Source organism: Capra hircus, chromosome 2 (assembly GCF_001704415.2).
Source record: "Capra hircus breed San Clemente chromosome 2, ASM170441v1, whole genome shotgun sequence".
Classification (NCBI taxonomy): domain Eukaryota; kingdom Metazoa; phylum Chordata; class Mammalia; order Artiodactyla; family Bovidae; genus Capra; species Capra hircus.
The window spans coordinates 82,530,518-82,549,788 of NC_030809.1; the positions used below are offsets into that span (position 1 = coordinate 82,530,518).

Genomic DNA, 19,271 nt, shown 5'->3' on the forward strand with positions numbered 1-19,271 from the left:
CTTGAGTTTCCTAAGAAAAATTGTGCTATAAAAACTCATTTTTTGTGTGTTTGGGAAATAAAATACCGGTAAGAACCTTTTTTTCTTTTAGGAGATTCTAGTTTTGGTCACATTATAATGAGTAAATTTTCTAATTAACCGACTCTCCAGTGTATTGAGTTTTCTCCATGGAAAACCGATGCTATAGGTTGGGGTCAGCAAATCTTTTCTGTAATGGGGCAAAATAGCAAATATATCAGACTTTTCTTTCATGTGATCTCTGTTGCAATGATTCATTTGTGCTTGCAAAAGCAACCATAGACAATATCTAAACAAATGAGATTACCTGTCCTCAAAAATTACTTTATTTATTTAAAAGGTTCATTGGTTTGCATCTCTCTATTCTGGGAAAAGCCGAAGTATAGTTGCTCAGAGTCATGTCTGACTCTGCGACTCTATGGACTGTGGCCTACTGGGCTCCTCCATCCATGGGATTTTCCAGGCAAGAGTTATACTGGAGAGTGTTCCCATTTCCTTCACCAGGGGATCTTCCTGACCTTAGGATTGAACCCAGGTCTCCCACATTGTAGGCAGACACTTTACTGTCTGAGCCACTCACCAGCGAAGTCCCTATTCTGGGGAAAGTACCTGTAATAGCTGTTCAGAGTTATTTATTTTTAAGAGGTGTTAGAACGGATCAAAAAGTGGGTCCCTTCTGCAATTATTAACTTCAAAAAAACATCAGTCAATAGATGTAGTTCTTCAAAGTTGCAGGAAGTCTAATGTTTTAAGAAGGTAATTATTATATGTGCTCTTAGTAAGCTAACAATAGAACACAGAGGTAAGACAGGTTTGCCAAAATAAACACCCTCATTTAATGACTTTTCAAAAAAATTCATGTTGGATATACAAAGTTGTCTTAATGTGGAATGAATCACTATATTATCTAGCTAAATGTTTTCACATTTTGATCTACAGAGGAAAGTAGTTTTGATGGTAAGCAATTAAATTAAGAAAGTACTACTTGAGTATAGTTTGGATAGTATAAGTTTATTGCTCCATGCTTTCCTTCTGGGAATTTAGTGTAAAGAGTCTTACATTCTAAAACACCAAGTTTTATCAGGCAGACATACAAAATACTTGAAACAATACAAGTAAATAATTGAGACAAAATAGAGTCAGTAAGAGATTATCCAGGTCTCAAGTGAATGTACAGGAAAACACAGCATAGATTCAAAAAATAACATTGTTTTTATGGGCCTCCAGAGAAATCTGTGTGCAGGTCAAGAAGCAACAGTTAAAACTGGACATGGAACAACAGACTGGTTCTAAAACAGGAAAGGAGTACGTCAAGGCTGTATACTGTCCACCCTGATTATGTAACTTATATGCAGAATATATCATGCAAAATGCAGGGCTGGATGAAGCACAAGCTGGAATCAAGATTGCCAGGAGAAATAACAATAACCTCAGGTTCGCAGATGACACCACCCTTATGGCAGAAAGTGAAGAAGAGCTAAAAAGCCTCTTGATGAAAGTGAAAGAGGAGAGTGAAAAAGTTGGCTTAAAACTCAACATTCAGAAAACTAAGGTCATGGCATCTGGTCCCATCACATCATGGCAAAAAGATGGAGAAACAGTGGTAGACTTTATTTTTGGGGGGCTCCAAAAATCACTGCATAATGTGACTGCAGCCATGAAATTAAAGGATGCTTGCTCCTTGGAAGAATCACTATGACCAACCTAGACAGCATATTAAAAAGCAGAGATATTACTTTGCCAACAAAGATCCATCCAGTCAAAGCTATGCTTTTTCCAGTAGTCATATATGGATGAGAAAGTTGGACTAGAAAGAAAGCTGAGCACCAAAGAATTGATGCTTTTGAACTGTGGTGTTGGAGAAGACTCTAGAAAGTCCCCTGGACTGCAAGGAGATCCAACCAGTCAATCCTAAAGGAAACCAGTCCTGAATATTCATTGGAAGGACTGATGCTGAAGCTGAAACTCTAATACTTGGGACCACCTGATGCAAACAATTGACTCGTTGGAAAAGACCCTGATGATATGAAAGACTGAAGGCAGGAGGAGAAGGGGACGACAGTGGATGAGATGTTTGGATAGCATCACCGACTCAATGGACATGAGTTTGAGTAAACTCCAGGAGTTGGTGATGGACAGGGAAGCCTGGTGTGCTGTAGTCCATGGGGTCACAGAGTTGGACACGACTGAGTGACTGAACTGAACTGAAGCTGCTTCAGCCGTGTCTGACTCTTTGCAACTCTAAGAGACTGTGTGCAACCCAGGCCCCTCTGTCCATGGGATTCTCCAAGCAAGAACACTGGAGTGGGTTGTCATTTCCTATTCCAGGGGATCTTCCCGACCCAAGGATCGAACCTGAGAGTCTACATTTCCATCATTGGCAGTTGGGTTCTTTACCACTAGAGCCACCTGCTCAACTTTATGTTAACCAAACTAGGCAGGACTTGGTTGCACGGATGCTTCTAGTTTAAGCTGACGTCACTACCATGCCCTAGCTATTGTAAATAGTGCTGCAGTGAACATTGGGGTACATATGTCTTTTTCAATTATGGGAAACTTTTACATTCTTATATATTATTGAACTCCTCAAAGAGGTTTTAATATTGTTTATGTATACCTATATTTACTATATTTGTAATAAAAACAACTTTAAAATATATTATATATTTAGGACAAAAACACAAACCCATTACATACTGACATAAATATTACATTGTTAGTGGGGTAAAAATGTAGTTTCTAAAAGAGACCAAAAAAGAATGTTTTATATTTGGCATATATTTTACATAGAAATATAAATCTTTGCTATTTGACTTAATAGAAGGCAGCTGGTTTTATATATCTTCTGCATTAAATCTCTTGATTTTTTTTCTTTGTGAAATATAAGAATAAAATTGGACCTTGTACAGATATATATTTAGAAAAAGTACAAGTGATATAATAGCTTTTTCAGTTAACTGTGAATATTCTTTGATCCTATACCAGAATTTGACAAGAACTTCCTAGGATTTGTAGTATGAAATGTGAAACCAAATCAATGATCTTTCTATGCTTTGTTACATTAAAATCTATGGGCTGATTTTTCATTTTGAACAGGTCTTTTATCCATGCATAATATGTAACAATATGTCTTGATCATTTGGAAAATATCAATTCATTCAGTTCAGTTCATTTCAGTTGCTCAGTCGTGTCTGACTCTTTGCGACCCCACGAATCGCAGCACCAAGGCCCCCCTGTCCATCACCAACTCCCAGAGTCTACTCAAAACCCATGTCCATCGAGTTGGTGATGCCATCCAGCCATCTCATCCTCTGTCATCCCCTTCTCCTCCTACCCCCAATCCCTCCTAGCATCAGGGTCTTTTCCAATGAGTCAGCTCTTTGCACGAGGTGGCCAAAGTACTGGAGTTTCAGCTTTAGCATCATTCCTTCCAAGGAACACCCAGGACTGATCTCCTTTAGGATGGACTGGTTGGACCTCCTTGCAGTCCAAGGACTCTCAAGAGTCATCTCCAACACCACAGTTCAAAAGCATCAATTCTTCAGTGCTCAGCTTTCTTCACAGTCCAACTCTTACATCCATACTTGATTACTGGAAAAAACCATAGCCTTGACTACACGGACCTTTGTTGGCAAGGTAATGTCTCTGCATTTTAACATGCTATCTAGGTTGGTCATAACTTTCCTTCCAAGAAGTAAGCGTCTTAATTTCATGGCTGCAGTCACCATCTGCAGTGATTTTTGGAGCCCCCAAAAATAAAGTCTGACACTGTTTCCACTGTTTCCCCATCTGTTTCCCATGAAGTGATGGGACCAGATGCCATGATCTTCATTTTCTGAATGTTGAACTTTACGGCAACTTTTTCACTATCCACTTTTACTTTTATCAAGAGGCTTTTTAGTTCCTCTTCACTTTCTGCCATAAGGGTCGTGTCATCTGCATATGTGAGGTTATTGATATTTCTCCCGGCAATCTTGATTCCCGCTTGTGCTTCTTCCAGCCCAGAATTTCTCATGATGTACTCTGCATATAAGTTAAATAAGCAGGGTGACAATATACAGCCTTGACATACTCCTTTTCCAATTTGAAACCAGTCTGTTGTTCCATGTCCAGTTCTAACTGTTGCTTCCTGACCTGCATACAGGTTTCTCAAGAGGCAGGTCAGGTGGTCAGGTGGTCTGGTATTTCCATCTCTTTCAGAATTTTCCACAGTTTATTGTGATCCACACAGTCAAAGGCTTTGGCATAGTCAATAAAGCAGAAATAACTCTCTTGCTTTTTCATTAAGTTATGTATATTTTCTAAATATTTCATATTTCATTATATGTTCTTTTTAAAATTATATGTTAGTTTTAAACTCACCATAAATATCTTTAAATACTGGGAAATGATCATATTTATGGAAATGGACACAATTTTTCCAAAATTCCACTTTCTCTTTGTAACTACTTTTTTTCCTTTGGCAACAAATCCTGCAATTTATTTTCCTAAAATTGATAGACTCACTTTATTTTTCAAAATATGTCTCAAATACCTAAGTATGATTTACTATCATTTGTTTGTAAGATGTTATTTCATGCAAAATGGCTTTCTATGAAGTAAAAGTGGGTAACTTAGCTTGCAACTCAAATAACTGCATAAGTGGCATTACTTTGAGACAGACATCCTACTTCAGGATATTGTTAAATGTTTTATGAATAATTCCCATATTAAACCTTAAAAGAATAAAATTAAGGTATTGACATTTTATACAAATGTATTATTTTTATACTTGTACCAAGGAGATATATAACTCAAATTAACCTTTTCATGCTGTAACTGAATGCACACAATGAGAATACAAGTTTTGACTACCTTGATATGTGCAAAGATGAGAGCAATTTAACACATCATTGCTTCTGCATTATCAGTGCAAAAGTCAACACAGTAAAGAAGGCAAAGAATGTCTTCTTCCTGGTATGAAAACTGTTTTGACCTGAAAGGGTCTTGAGAATGCCCAAGATTTTATGATTAAACACTTTGTGAGTCATTGCTGCTGCTGCTGCTGCTAAGTCACCAGAGGATAAACTGCAGTTATAGTACAGCATTTTTTCAACAATTTTCTTAAATATACTTGTATTTGTTATTTTGAATCATTAAGCAAATTCAAAATGTTATTACATTCTTCCCCAGGGCTGTTTTGTTGGCTTTGATCTAGCACATGCAGTTGGAAATGTTGAACTTCACTTACATGACTGGGGAGTCGATTTTGCCTGCTGGTGCTCCTACAAGGTATCAACAGACTAGTTAATATATTTATACCCTTCTAGTCCACACTAACATTAATCTAAATGTAAAAATGGATCAGTGACCAATTTTAGGTATTTGAACTACTTTCCTCCATTTCCTTCATTACTGTATTTTGTGACTTTAGTTAGTTGTAGAATCACTTAATGAATAGTATAGATTATTAAGTTTTGGTATTTCCGTCCTTTATAGAGTATTTATTCCTTCAATTCTCTGACTTCTATGATAAAATCAGGAAGTTCTGGACAATACCTCCATACTTAGAACTTAATTCAAATTTAATCTAGTGTTTTGTTAATATGTTGAGAAATTTCTACATAAGTTAAAGATAATTCTTATGAAATCAACTTTATATTGACATTTGAAGACAAGTTTATTGACAGGGAGCATAGAAATAGAAGTGATCTTAAGCATTTTAAAAATATAATCTTTTACTATTATTTAAATATTTTGTGGCAAAATAATTGAAATGAATGAGCTTTGAAATCAGATAACTGTCAGTAGAACTGAACTGTTATCTACCAGCTGGGGCAAAAACTGGCCAAAATAGTAATAGCTATTTATTCCTATTTAATAATGCTACATTTCATTGTTTTTCTTTGAACAAAATAAGTTAAAATAATCACACATTTTGATCTTACCAAAGTTGATTTCATAACAAAAAAGTAAAATTATTATTTTTATCATATTTATTTAGGCAAACCCACACAGTTTAATTTACTCTCTATCCAGTATTTAAATACAGGAGCAGGAGGTCTTGCTGGTGCCTTTGTCCATGAAAAACATGCCTATACAATTAAACCTGCGTGAGTACTATCTTCAGATTTTCTTTGGCGATGGATAAATGAATTAAATGAATTTGAATTAATTAGTGTGCTAAATTCACATGTGTTCTTTAAGATGCTATCCAATAAGAATCTGGGTTGATTATAATTATTTTACTACTCTGTGACATTGATATGCTTTATCGGAAATAAATGATTTCCAAAGAGTTTACTTGGTTGAACAAGAAATGTAATCACAAAAGGGAAGCTTCAATGCCAAAAACTAGTCCCTGTAATCATGTAGAGCAGATGGTTTAATGCAGAGAGACTACTTAGCTTTTTTCAAAAATTAGACTTTAGAAAAGTCCGGGTTTCTCACATTGATGAATAAATCAAAGGCAACACAGAGCTGTGCCTAATAGAGCTTAAAAGTGGTACATGATTATTAAAATTACATCTACCTTTAAAGCTGGAAACTTATAATATGGTCTTGTAAGGAATATCTTCTGTCCTAAAAGATTTTATAATCCATGAAAACTGAAGAAGCTGAACACTGAACAACAGACTGACTACATAAAAAGAAATACTTTTCAATTTTTATATAGCACTCTTCATTTTTTAGAGCAAGTATAAATGCAAATGTGATACACCAACAAATTTAACATTTTTATTTGACTGGGGAACTCTTAAGTGTTTCTATTATTTTTATCTGGTATGGGGAAAAAAATAATATTCTGTAAAAAAAATCCTTTCACAATTGTATCAGAATGTGTGTGATGAGGAGACTGTCTAGACTCCTAATAGGTAATATATTAATGTTTGATTAATTTTCCAAATCTTCTCAGTCACTGGCTGAATAGTATAATCTTTACGAGAATTGAAAGTGAATTAGCTAATAAACCTTGGAGCCCCTCACATTTTTGAGATTCTCTGCATATAAATCATACAAATTTAAGAAGATTTTCTATAGCTCATTTAATTATATCTAAATTTCTTCAAGATTTTAAAGTTTTAAAATTCCATAGAGCATTTTTTAGACAGATATTTGTTAGGTACTCATCTACCTTAGAATATATTGTCAGGACATTAGATTTCTCCCCTTCTTCCAGATTCTGCAAAGAATATCTTAGCTATGGGCTTCCCTGTTGGCTTAGCAGTAAAGAGTCCACCTGCCAGGCAAGAGATGCAGTTTCAATCCCTGGGTCGGGAAGATCCCCTGGAGAAGGAGATGGCAACTCCCTCCAGTATTCTTGCCTGGGAAATCCCACGGACAGAGGAGCTTGGAGGGATACAGTACATGAGGCAGCTCGTGAGTAGCTACCCGTGGCTACTACCATTAGGTAGTACAGTTGGACACCGAACAACTAAACAATGACAACATTAGATTTCTCCCCTTGTCCCAAATTATCTGGAAAGAATACAAAATGTATATTATAGGACTACCATGCAAGCTTTTAAAGGTCTGTTTTGTTTTTTTTTTTCATTTATAAACAACACTGTTGATAACATTTTACCTAGCCTAATTGTTTTCCACATAGAGGGTATGTAAGATATTGCCTGCATTTGTGTAAAAACTCACCACCCTGAGCATATCCAACTCTCCACTTATTTAAACTGCACTAGACGAATTGGCAAAGGGAAGCGGGGGTATGGTAAGTAATGTACACAAATTCTAGAGAGTGCAAGCATTAGCAGTTAAACTGTGATTTTACAGCATCTCTATTGCACTTCAGAGTTCTTTCGCCATCATTTGCCCTTCATGGATGAGGAACAAGAGAGGGCAGAAGGGTTGTAGTATGCCTGCACGTGCCTCATCTTATAGAATCCCAACATCCTCTAGACCCAGTGAGTGAAGTCACTCAGTCGTGTCCAACTCTTTGTAACTCTATGGACTGTAGCCTACCAGGCTCCTCTGTCCATGGGATTTTCCAGGCAAGAATACTGGAGTTGGTTGCCATTTCCTTCTCCAGGAGATAACTGTTAAGTCTGCTCCCAGGAGAAAGACTATATAGACAGAGCAGATTTACACGCCAACCTGATCACTCACCTGCTGGTCCTGAAGAATGTTCTTGATTTCTCAGTGTTCTAGTCTCTTGATAAAGAGAACATAAGCATCTACCTCAAGAAACTTATCGTGAGGTTAAAGTAGGATAATGCATGTAAAACAGCATAGCCACTGAAGCATGATAGGTGATCCATACATCTAGGGTGAGTATCTTTTTGCCTCACTGTGAAGTTGCATGTTAACCTGTAGAATTTTGCCTAGTAGAGATCATTTCTCCTCAAGCAGGAAACATACCCTTAAAGGTTATGGTTTGTGACCTTTGGGATATTAAAGAATTTTGTACCTAAGGCCAAGCTCAGACTGAGCCTGTAAGCCTCTATTCCTGGAATTCTCTCTTTTACTGGCCTCACCATCTTACTGACTCATCTGCTAATTATGCGTTGATTGAGATCTTTATATGTGTTCATGTTATATTTGTACAAGAGCCATGCTTGTACAATCTTCTATTGGTACAGTTTGAAAATCGCATGCTATTAACTTCTGTTGCATTTTAAGTATCTAGTTTGGAGATCAACAAGACTCAAACCAGTCTGACTCAGGTAGTCCTTCTTACAGGAAACACTGGTGGTTGTTTCTTTGTTTATCAGTTGTTAAAGTTTCTTTTTATGTGATATTAGAGGGACTAATTCCAATGGTACCAACTTTTACCCTAAGTGCAATGTAACTTCTATTGTTAACTTTATGAAGTAAACTTTGTGCTTAAAAAAAGGGTGACATCTAGTGGCTAAACATGTTATTTCAAATAAATAGTACACATAACTTTCCTGGTCCGTTCATTCTTTATCTATGCTTAAAGTATGATTTTTTTCTATCATTTGAGCATATGTTTATAGTGCAATAATCGTGTAGCCAAAGCCTTTGATAAAGAGGTAGGACAGGATGGAGGTGGAAGTTAACATTAGGTGCATTTTAGGTACAACGTTAAACAAAATGCATAAATGTTTACCAAGGTTGAGAAGAAGGGTACTATGGGAGTGGATCCTGGAACTTGTAACCCTGAATTCTGAAAGTTTAATATTAAGTGAATAATTTCAAAATATATTTTATATGATGTTCCCAGTAGCAACTGGCAAATTACATCTGTACCAAGAAATTTCACCATTTTTTGCTTGTTTATTTAAATAGGCATTTTGGCCATTGTTCAAAATTGGTGACCTAAGACTTTTTCCAAGAACATTTTGTCAATAAAAATAATGAGTAGAGGCCAGTGTCAATCTAGTGTATTAAGCATTATAATTCAAATCATTAATTTGAGCTCAGCTGTAATTTGACCTCTTCCTAGTTTATCGTCACGTTTTTCCCATTCCGGTATCATATTCTAAACCTTATCTGTAGCTAAGAATTATACTAAATAAAGACTGGTTCTGAGTAAATGTCATCTTGTGTTTTTTGTACTTCATGTCTAACAATTTTAGTGTATACAGTTAATAATTATTGCTCTGCACTATGAAGGAAATACTTTTAGCTGTAAGAATTCAAACATTAGAAATATATCACCTTTTAAAGAAATCCTTCAAGTGAAAGCATTAATCGCTCAGTCATGTCCAACTCTTTGCGACCCCATGGATTGTAGCCTGCCAGACTCCTCTGTCCATGGGGTTTTCCAGGCAAAATATATTACTGGAGAGGGAGCCATTCCCTTCTCCAGGGAAATCTTCCTGACCCAGGGATCGAAACCAAGTCTCCTGCATTTCAGGTCCTTGAAAATCTTGCATTTTTCTTTTAACTTTATACGTGTTAAAGACTTATAGACTTTCTGAAAGACTTTAGATCAATACTTAACTTTTTTATTTTAGAAGATTCAAACATATGTGAAGGCTATAAAATGATTCTTTTGTAAAAGCCCACAGACTGCAATTCAAGACACCACCCATCACTTCTTGGTTTTTTCAGAGACTCTAGCAAGAAACAGGAGTGAGTTATTAAGATTCTTTCTGTGGCTTGCTTTTCTTTTACTCTATCCAGTGAAATCATACATACTAGAAAATTGCTGTTCTTCACTTTCCATGCTGGCATAATCTTTCAAATGCTCTCATATATTAGCTCTCCTGAAATTCTTGCTTCCCCTAGTATTTTTTTTTTTTTAAGTTTTCTGAGTGGTCAAGAATGGAGCCTACTGATAATTTTTTGAAAATGATAGAATTTCAAATCATGCCAATACATTTCCATAAACAGTTAGAGGTATTTGATTGAAGGCTTTAAGTAGAGATGACATTTTTAAGGCTTTATTAAGAGCTTGAGTCATTTCCTTTATTGTAATAAGTAATTTGCAGGTTAAAAAGAACCAGCAGAAGAGGCTGGCTGTATCAGTGCATGGGAAAGGCAAATTTTAAACTCAGAAGTATAGATTATTACTACTATTATTATTATTTGTGAACTTAAAAAATAGACCCATAAAACAACATAAAAAGTCTAAGAAAGGATAAAAAGAAGCATGAAGAAAATTTATAAAAATGGCTTAAAAATTATAAGCATGTTTCACGCTTGACCCAACAGAACAATTCATGTTATAGAAAGAGATCATCTACTTGTTCTGGGGTGTGATGATGATGTATCTGATTATACTTCCTTCCCCAGGCAATGCTGGAGAATATCACAAACCCTAACTCATCTATAATTTAAACCCTGTTTTGGTTTCTGTGATTCTTTCTGATCTACTAATTATCACATCTTTTTCTAGTATCTATATAAAGTCTTGGTATTAAAGACTGGGAGAATGAGGGAGTGTCGGTGGTGGTAGCAAGGTGGGTGAATTAACCAGACTTCAAATGGGATACTTGCAAATGGGATAGGCCAATACCAATGTATTTCTCAGTGAAAGTTTTCACAGAATCCTTAGTGAAACTAAGACTCAGACCTCCCAGGGCATTTATTCTACGCATTTAGCTTGTTTCTGGAGTTAGATGTTCAGTATGAATTAACATGGATGGCATCTTAGCCACAACTTCCTGCCCTATCAGACAGCCATATTAAATGTGCTTGGCCACCCCTTTGTCCTTAATGTTACCTCCCACAGCCCTAATCTTCCAGTGTATCATTTCCCCTTGCTTCTGCTCCAACGTATGTGATTGCTTTCCTGTATTTGATAAAGTTTACTCTTTCACTTTTTCATTGATTCCCTCAATACCTCAGCCCTTGGTCCTTTTAACTCAGGTGTTATCTCATGCACTGTAATGATGTCAAAAACAGACATTTGCAGAAGATACCAACTGTATTTCTAGCTTTATGACTTGCTTACTTTCTATCCCTTACTTTTATCTGATTGCAAATTGCAAGAGCTTCTGATTATAGCAAAGTATTATTCTAATCCCGAAAGATACATGACTATGTAGGAAAGTAAAAACTGTGAACTACTCACTTATAAAATTAACCTTTACCGAACACCCTTTCTCAATTAGTATTAACATTTATCTCTATGTATTATTATAAAAAATATTTTGGTCTCTTGCTGATGATAGAATGTTATAACACAGTAAAAATTTTATGCAAATGAATTGTAAAGTAAAATTTTTCAAGAGATTCAGCATTTCATGATGCAAGTTATACTGAAGAACTGCTTAATCGCAAAATCATGAACAATGAGAATATGTTAGAATCAAAAGCATTAACAAATGAAGTAGAGGAAATTAGGCATGGTACTTCAAAATCAAATGACTTGAATATGAGGGATCAAGAGGAACTGATGAATGCTTCAAAACTTTTGGGGAAATGATCATCTTTATGCTCATGCTAAAAAGTTAAATATAACACAAAAAAGATTCTAGCTTGCTACCATGACATTTGTCAAGTACACCAGAAAAAAAATCAACATTTGATTTACTATTCATTCTTTTTAATAATTTGCATATTATGATTTTAATGTAAGTTTTGTCAAATTATAAATTAAATTTGTTATACAATTTAAAGTTTTATTTTTCAAAAGCATTGCAATCAAATCTTTTATTTTTTCCTTCATTATTTACTACAAAACTATGGTTACTGGTTTAAAATAGATCTATTTTAAAAGACCTTTTCCCAGTATTCCATGCATGCTCAGTTGCTCAGTCATGCCTGACTCTGCCACCCCATGGACTCTAGCCCACCAGGATCCTTTGTCCATGGAATTATCCCAGCAAGCATACTGGAGTGGATTGCCATTTTCTCCTCTGTGGGATCTTCCCCACCCAGGGATCAAACCCAAGGCTCCTGCAGCTCCTGCATTAGCAGGCAGATTCTTTAAAATGAAAGTCGCTTAGTCCTGTCTGAAACTTCATGACCTCATGGACTATATAGTCCATGGAATTCTCCAGGCCAGAATACTGGAGTAGGTAGCCTTTCCCTTCTCCAGGGGATCTTCCCAAATCAGGGAGGTCTCCCACATTACAGGCAGATTCTTTACCAGCTGAGTCACAAAGGAAGCCTAGCAAATAATGAGGACTTCTAATCCATCCATATATCTTTCCAATCTGATGAATTAAGTATGATGAAGCTTCCATTTTATCCTACTCCAACACAAATATCCTTTCTAAGGTGCTCACTGCTTTATCAAGTGAAGAGAATGTTTCTCAGTCATTTGAGGAGGCATGAGACAATATAACCAACATTTATTTTTGTACAGGAAACTTTCATAGATAGAAATAAATACAGGATGCTACATTTTTTTAAGCATACAACCCATTTGGAGAGATGTTATTTCAATAGCTGAATAAACAATTTAAATGATAGGTAATATAGGGTTAGAATATGTGCCACAAGGCAATTCCTAAATAACTGCGAGGTGAATTCTCATGTATCACAATAGGAACAGTACAGGTAGAGATAACTCAGAGCTCCTTTGGAAAAGCTTGAAGAAGTTTGTGGTGAAATTTACAGATACTGTTCCTCTGCAAAATGGAATGCTATGTTAACTAAGTGTATAAATTTAATCTGTTACTTTGAAAGCTGAAATTGTTGCCAATGAGAGAGATTTCACTCGGTTAGTTTCATAAATCTACGGAAGTATAATGAATTAGTTAAATGGCTTTTCTTTAAAGGATATGTCAAGTGATCTTTTCATACACTTGATAGAATTCTCATGGAATCTGAGTTATTGACTTAACATTTAAAAGTCTGCCTAGGATCATAATCTTGCTCTTTATCTCTTTTCTACAGTATTTTAGAAATTATAAACAGTAGTAAAGGCAAGTTTGCTCATATCCTCACTTAGTTCCAGAGCCATGCTCGTGAGTGGGTTATACCTATGAGAAATCCTAGTCTCCAAATCACCAGTGTAAAGGATCCAAAGGAAGACAATATGATTGGAGAAAACTCACCTATGGATTCATGACACATAAATCATTCATATCTTCATTCAGAAACCATTTTAGATCAATAATTCTAAAAGGACTCCTCACTTTCAAAGCTTGACTTTTTATTATGCAAATCAGATAATTTTTGAGTGTGGTGAATTTAAGCTGTGATCATAAAAATAATGTTTATGCGCTGAGGCAGGATCACAGTTAAGAACAATTTCAATAAATAATATGATTTTCTCCACTCAAGAGATAAAGGAATCCTTACTCTTAAAAGAAAACAGGAAGAGTAATTATCAGTATAAAACTACATTAAAGTTGATGTTGTTTGCAAATCACTATTCTCAAATGATGACATAATCACTAATATGAGAAAATTGAAGTCCTTTGAAACCTCAAAATCTATTTTCCCCTCGAAAATTGCAGTCTAGTGTCCCTGAAGATTTATCAGGTCAGTGAATCCTTTAGACACAAAATATAAACTTGTCAAAGAGCTTCAGCTCTTGTCTTAATTACTTCAAGTTTTGTCCCTAAAATGACCTTCTTTTTCAATATAAAATATGAAGTGTTATTACTAAACTTTATTTGTTCTCGTTGAGAAAACACATGTATCCATCTGACTTTATAAGAGGTGCAGTGATACATGTTGTGTGGGGCAGCATGGAAAACTACTCATTGCACAAGAGCCACTGGATCCTGCTGCTTCCAAGACTGAGCTGGGCTAACTTTACAGGCCACGAAAATGCTTGTATGCATGACTCAAAACAGAGGTCTGAATTCCTATGAATCAGTTTCTCTTTGGTCACTTGTTTTTAACTCCACGCCAGAGGAGAGAATTTGATGGAGTGGAAATTATCCTTTTCTCTAGTGTTGAGGTTTGTCTTCATCATGATAAGTTCATGTAAAGATAGATTGCCTTTACTCTCTTCTAAATCTTTGTTCTGATCATATTTGGTCACAGTCTCAGAAGACTTGGCATTAGTATGGAAACCTAGACAGAAAATGACCATTTGAATCTTTTTTTTTAAGGGTGCCTGGGATCTTTGTGAGAATTCATTTTAGTATGTCCAGTGTGATTGTTTGAAAAATTGACTATAACATAATTCTAAATGTTAAAGTACAGGGACATTGTCCTTCTGATCATCCTTTATTATCATAATCCACAATGCCCAAGATTATATATATATATATATATATATATCTTTATTTTGTTGTTGAATACATGGCTCTTTCTTTACTCTCAGCATAATAGACAAACCATCTTCTAGCATATGAAAGCATTTCTACTTTGCAAGTTACTCTGAAGTGAGTATGATTTGCAAAATACTGTCAAATTAAATATGCATTTCCATATGCTTCTACAAAGACTATATATATCCATGAAAATCAGCTATAGACAACTTTAAAAATCCTTCATGAGTATTTTAATCAACTTTAATCAACATTGCAAATAGTTCTTTCTAAAGTCCTAAGTTCAGAAATCTTGATGTATTTTATGATTTTAGCATCAATATCACCATAGAGGATTATAAGCCAATATTTTAAAATAATAGTAGATTTCAAGAAATGATAAGCAGAATATTTTTGTTAATGAAGCAGTCACACCAATAAAATATTGATTTAGCTCATGTAAGGACAACATACTATTCTGAATCTTCAGGAAATAGTTTTCAATAACCAAAATTTATAATATCAGGAATTTTTGAAACTATGTTTATCATACTGTTAGCTCACTGGACATATTTTAACAAGCCTTCTTTTGAGTAAGATTTGAAGATGTAATTGAATATGTATCAGAACCAAGCAAAGCACTCTCTCATAATGATATTTCCATATGATTGGGCAAATGAGTGGATGAAAAGGAATTGAATCCCCATAACTCCTCAAACTCCTTTCCAAAGCAATGTTAAATCAGTTGACTTAGAATAGAGCAGAGCAATTGTGAATACTTTTTTATTTATGTTTTTTAATAAATTAAGAATTGATAAAGACCTTCTTTACTAGGAGTGAGTTGGCAATATTTGCCTATCTAATGTCATGGCCATATTGAGCCTTGAAATAGTCATGCTTGGAAACTCGTTGCTGACAAGGAATGAGTGCACAATTCACAAGCTGAAACATCCCATTTTGTCAGGATTTTCATCGTCATTAGCACCTTTGAATCTGTTCTATCACTTAGCCATAAGTTTACTTTTCCTTCAAATATGCTCTTTACTAACTGCTTAGATTTAGATTCTCACTGCTCCTTCTCTTATTTTTAGTTGAGCTTCTGTTTTTGTTTTTGTCGTTTGTTATAGTTTATATCTACTGCTTTCCCTGATCCTCATTCCTATACAGTAGCTCTACGTTTCCTATTCTAATATCAACTAGAACTTTAGCAATTTTGCTCCTCTTTCCCAAGCCTTTCTTCTCCTTCTGCATGGTAGCTTAGCAATATTAATGCTTCCCTGTGAGAGATGACCTAAACATTTACTGGGAAACTTATGTACTGTGCCACCATGCTCATGTCATACCCACTGATCTTACTTCCCTGAAGGCAGAGTTGCTCAAACCCACCCTTGTTTGCATTTGGCATCCAACTGGATTGCTTCTTAGAAAAGACTGTCAGTGGAGGCAGAAGAAACACCTTGGCCAATTATACAGGGATAGAGCTTCAGTCAGTTCAGTTCAGTTTAGTTCAGTCACTCAGTCGTGTCCCGACTCTTTGCGACCCCATGAACTGCAGCACGCCAGGGCTCTCTGTCTGTCACCAACTCCCGGAGTCCACCCAAACCCATGTCCATCAATTCAGTGATGCCATCCAGCCATCTCATCCTCTGTCGTCCCTTTCTCCTCCTGCCCTCAATCTTTCCCAGCATCAGGGTCTTTTCAAATGAGTCAGCTCTTCGCATCAGGTGGCCAAAGTACTGGAGTTTCAGCTTCAACATCAGTCCTTCCAATGAACACCCAGGACTAATCTCCTTTAGGATGGACTGGTTGGATCTCCTTGCAGTCCAGGGACTCTCAAGAGTCTTCTCCAACAACACAGTTTAAAAGCATCAGTTCTTTGGCGCTCAGCTTTCTTTATAGTCCAACTCTCACATCCATACATGACTACTGGAAAAACCATAGCCTTGACTAGATGGACCTTTGTTGGCAAAGTAATATCTTTGCTTTTTAATACGCTATCTAGGTTGGTCATAACTTTCCTTCCAAGGAGTAAGCGTCTTTTAATTTCATGGCTGCAATCACCATCTGCAGTGATTTTAGAGCCCAGAAAAATGAAGTCAGCCACTGTTTCCACTGTTTCCCCATCTATTTGCCATGAAGTGATAGGACTGGATGCCATGATCTTAGTTTTCTGAATGTTGAGTTTTAAGCCAACTTTTTCAGTCTCCTCTTTCACTTTCATCAAGAGGCTCTTTAGTTCTTCTTCACTTTCTGCCATAAGGGTGGTGTCATTTGCATATCTGAGCTTATTGATATTTCTCCCGGCAATCTTGATTCCAGCTTGTGCTTCTTCCAGCCCAGGGTTTCTCATGATGTACTTTACATATAAGTTAAATAAGCAGGGTGACAATATACAGCTTTGACATACTCCTTTTCCTATTTGGAACCAGTCTGTTCTTCCATGTCCAGTTCTAACTGTTGCCTCCTGACCTGCATACAGGTTTCTCAAGAGGCAGGTTAGGTGGTCTGGTATTTCCATCTCTTTCAGAATTTTCCACAGTTTATTGTGATCCACACAGTCAAAGGCTTGGCATAGTAAATAAAGCAGAAATAGATGTTTTTCTGGAACTCTCTTGCTTTTTCCATGATCCAGCGGATGTTGGCAATTTGATCTCTGGTTCCTCTGCCTTTTCTAAAACCAGCTTGAACATCTGGAAGTTCACGGTTCATTTATTGCTGAAGACTGGCTTGGAGAATTTTAAGCATTACTTTACTAGCGTGTGAGATAGAGTAACTTGGAATAACTAGAAAGAAAGATGGGGGGAAGTATATAACTGTATATGAAAAGAAGTTAATATTGTGACTGAACATTATGGAAAAATTTTGACTTATAATCCTTTCAGGCATGGCTGAATTATGTCCCTGTACCACATTTACATTCATTAAAGAAACATTTATTTAACATCTACTATAGTCCAGGCATTTAAAAAAATCTTTTGGATCTATGGGTAAATAAAGCACAGAATCCTTCCTCTTATAGAGCTTACATTCCATTAAGGACAGACATATTATGTACAGAGCAAATTGCATGATACATTTAAAATTGATAAGTCCTATGGATAATTGGAAAAACAGGACAGAAAAAAGGGTATAAGAATAATCTGGAAAACTTGGCCATGCACAGTATTCAAAAGGCATTCAAGAAGGCTCATCATTGGGAAATATGATATGGATGAAGAGGTGAAGGAGGTGAAGAGTGTGCCAAACAATTATTTAGTGAAGAGGGTTCCAGGCAGTGGGAGTATTTTATCAAAAGCTCAAAGACAAGAGTGTGTTGAGAAAGCCAGCACGGCTGGAGCAGATTTAGCAAATTGCATATTAGTGAGACAAAATGGTCCAGGAAATCCAGCTCTTTAAAAGGCAATGTCAAGACTTGGGATCCATTCCTATTTTGCCTGAAAAGTGGTATGATATAGCAAATTTAAAATGATCATTCTGGTGGCTTTCTTGGGAACAGGTAGTAAGAGGATAATGGTGGACTTTGGAAAACCCGCTGGGGAGCCATTGAGGAAAGAAGACAAGAGGTGACAACAGTTTAAAGCAGGGAAGCAGCAGAGGAGGTGATGAGACGTTGTAGGCTTCTCGGGCTTCCCTGATGTCTCAGACAGTAAAGAATCCGCCTGCAATGCAGAAGACCTGGGTTCGATCCCTGGGTTGGGAAGATACCCTGGAGAAGGGCATGGAAGCCCAGTCCAGTATTCTTGCCTGGAGAATCCCCATGGACAGAGAAGCCTGGCATGCTACAGTGCATGGGGTCACAAAGAGTTAGACATGACTGAGCAAATGAACTGACTGACTGAACTGGGAGGACATAGAGAAAACATTGGCTAGAGGGACAGGAATGAGGGGAGAATTAAAGACTGATATCTGTTCAAATGATGCTAGGCTACTCAAATGGCATACCATTGTTTCATTTATCAACTGCAAACATATTGCTTGAGCATCTACTAGGCAAAGAAGCATGAAAACACTGGGAATTCAGTAATATCTTCTGGAATTTATCATTCAGTGTGACAGGGAAAAGAGAGAGAGAAACTGGAGAAAACTTTTGCTGAGGAGGTGATACATGAACTGACTGGAGAAATCCTAACTTTTAGTCAGACTGAAAGGGAACAGGCAGTGGTGGGGTGTTCTAGGCAGGATCATTGAGGTCCTTGTGTCAAGTTAGAAGTTTTGATTTTTATCTTAAAAACAAAGAGGCTCAAGTCCCAACACCTTTCCAGGTCTTGGTTTAATTATGGGAAAAATAAATAGTTACACCTGGACATCTCTAAGATTCTCTTCCAGTTTTTAAACTCTGATTCTCCAGGAATAAATATGAAGCTTTGAAAAGGGCAATCTGCTGATAAAGATAACTCAGAAACTAAAACCAGTTTAATGGAAATCTATGCATATTGGTGAGTCTGATGACTCTCTTCCCTTCCATTTTTTTTAAATAGGTGGATATAGTAAAGCCTAGTTAGTTGAGACAAATTTGTAACAAACTTTACTGTAATCTTCTCATCTTTGCCTTTTCCCATTTCTTAAAGTTCAGCTGCCAAAAAGTTTTATTATGAAAATTAAGACTATATAAAACCGATGTGAATGAATAAATTTCTCATTATGTCCTGAATGAATAAATTTCTCATTATGTCCTGAATGAATAAATTTCTCATTATG

The 19,271-nt window shown here is 36.2% G+C and overlaps 1 protein-coding gene across 2 annotated transcripts in view; it reads left to right on the plus strand.

Annotated features, from left to right (window-relative positions):
• KYNU (kynureninase) overlaps positions 1–19,271 on the plus strand; it is a 118,105-nt gene that overhangs the window by 74,786 nt on the left and 24,048 nt on the right. For both annotated transcript variants that reach the window (XM_005676180.3, XM_013969899.2), the window contains exons 9-10: positions 5,191–5,289; positions 6,037–6,110. In XM_005676180.3, the coding sequence (XP_005676237.1) occupies positions 5,191–5,289; positions 6,037–6,110 (173 nt within the window). The remainder of the gene's footprint in view (positions 1–5,190; positions 5,290–6,036; positions 6,111–19,271) is intronic.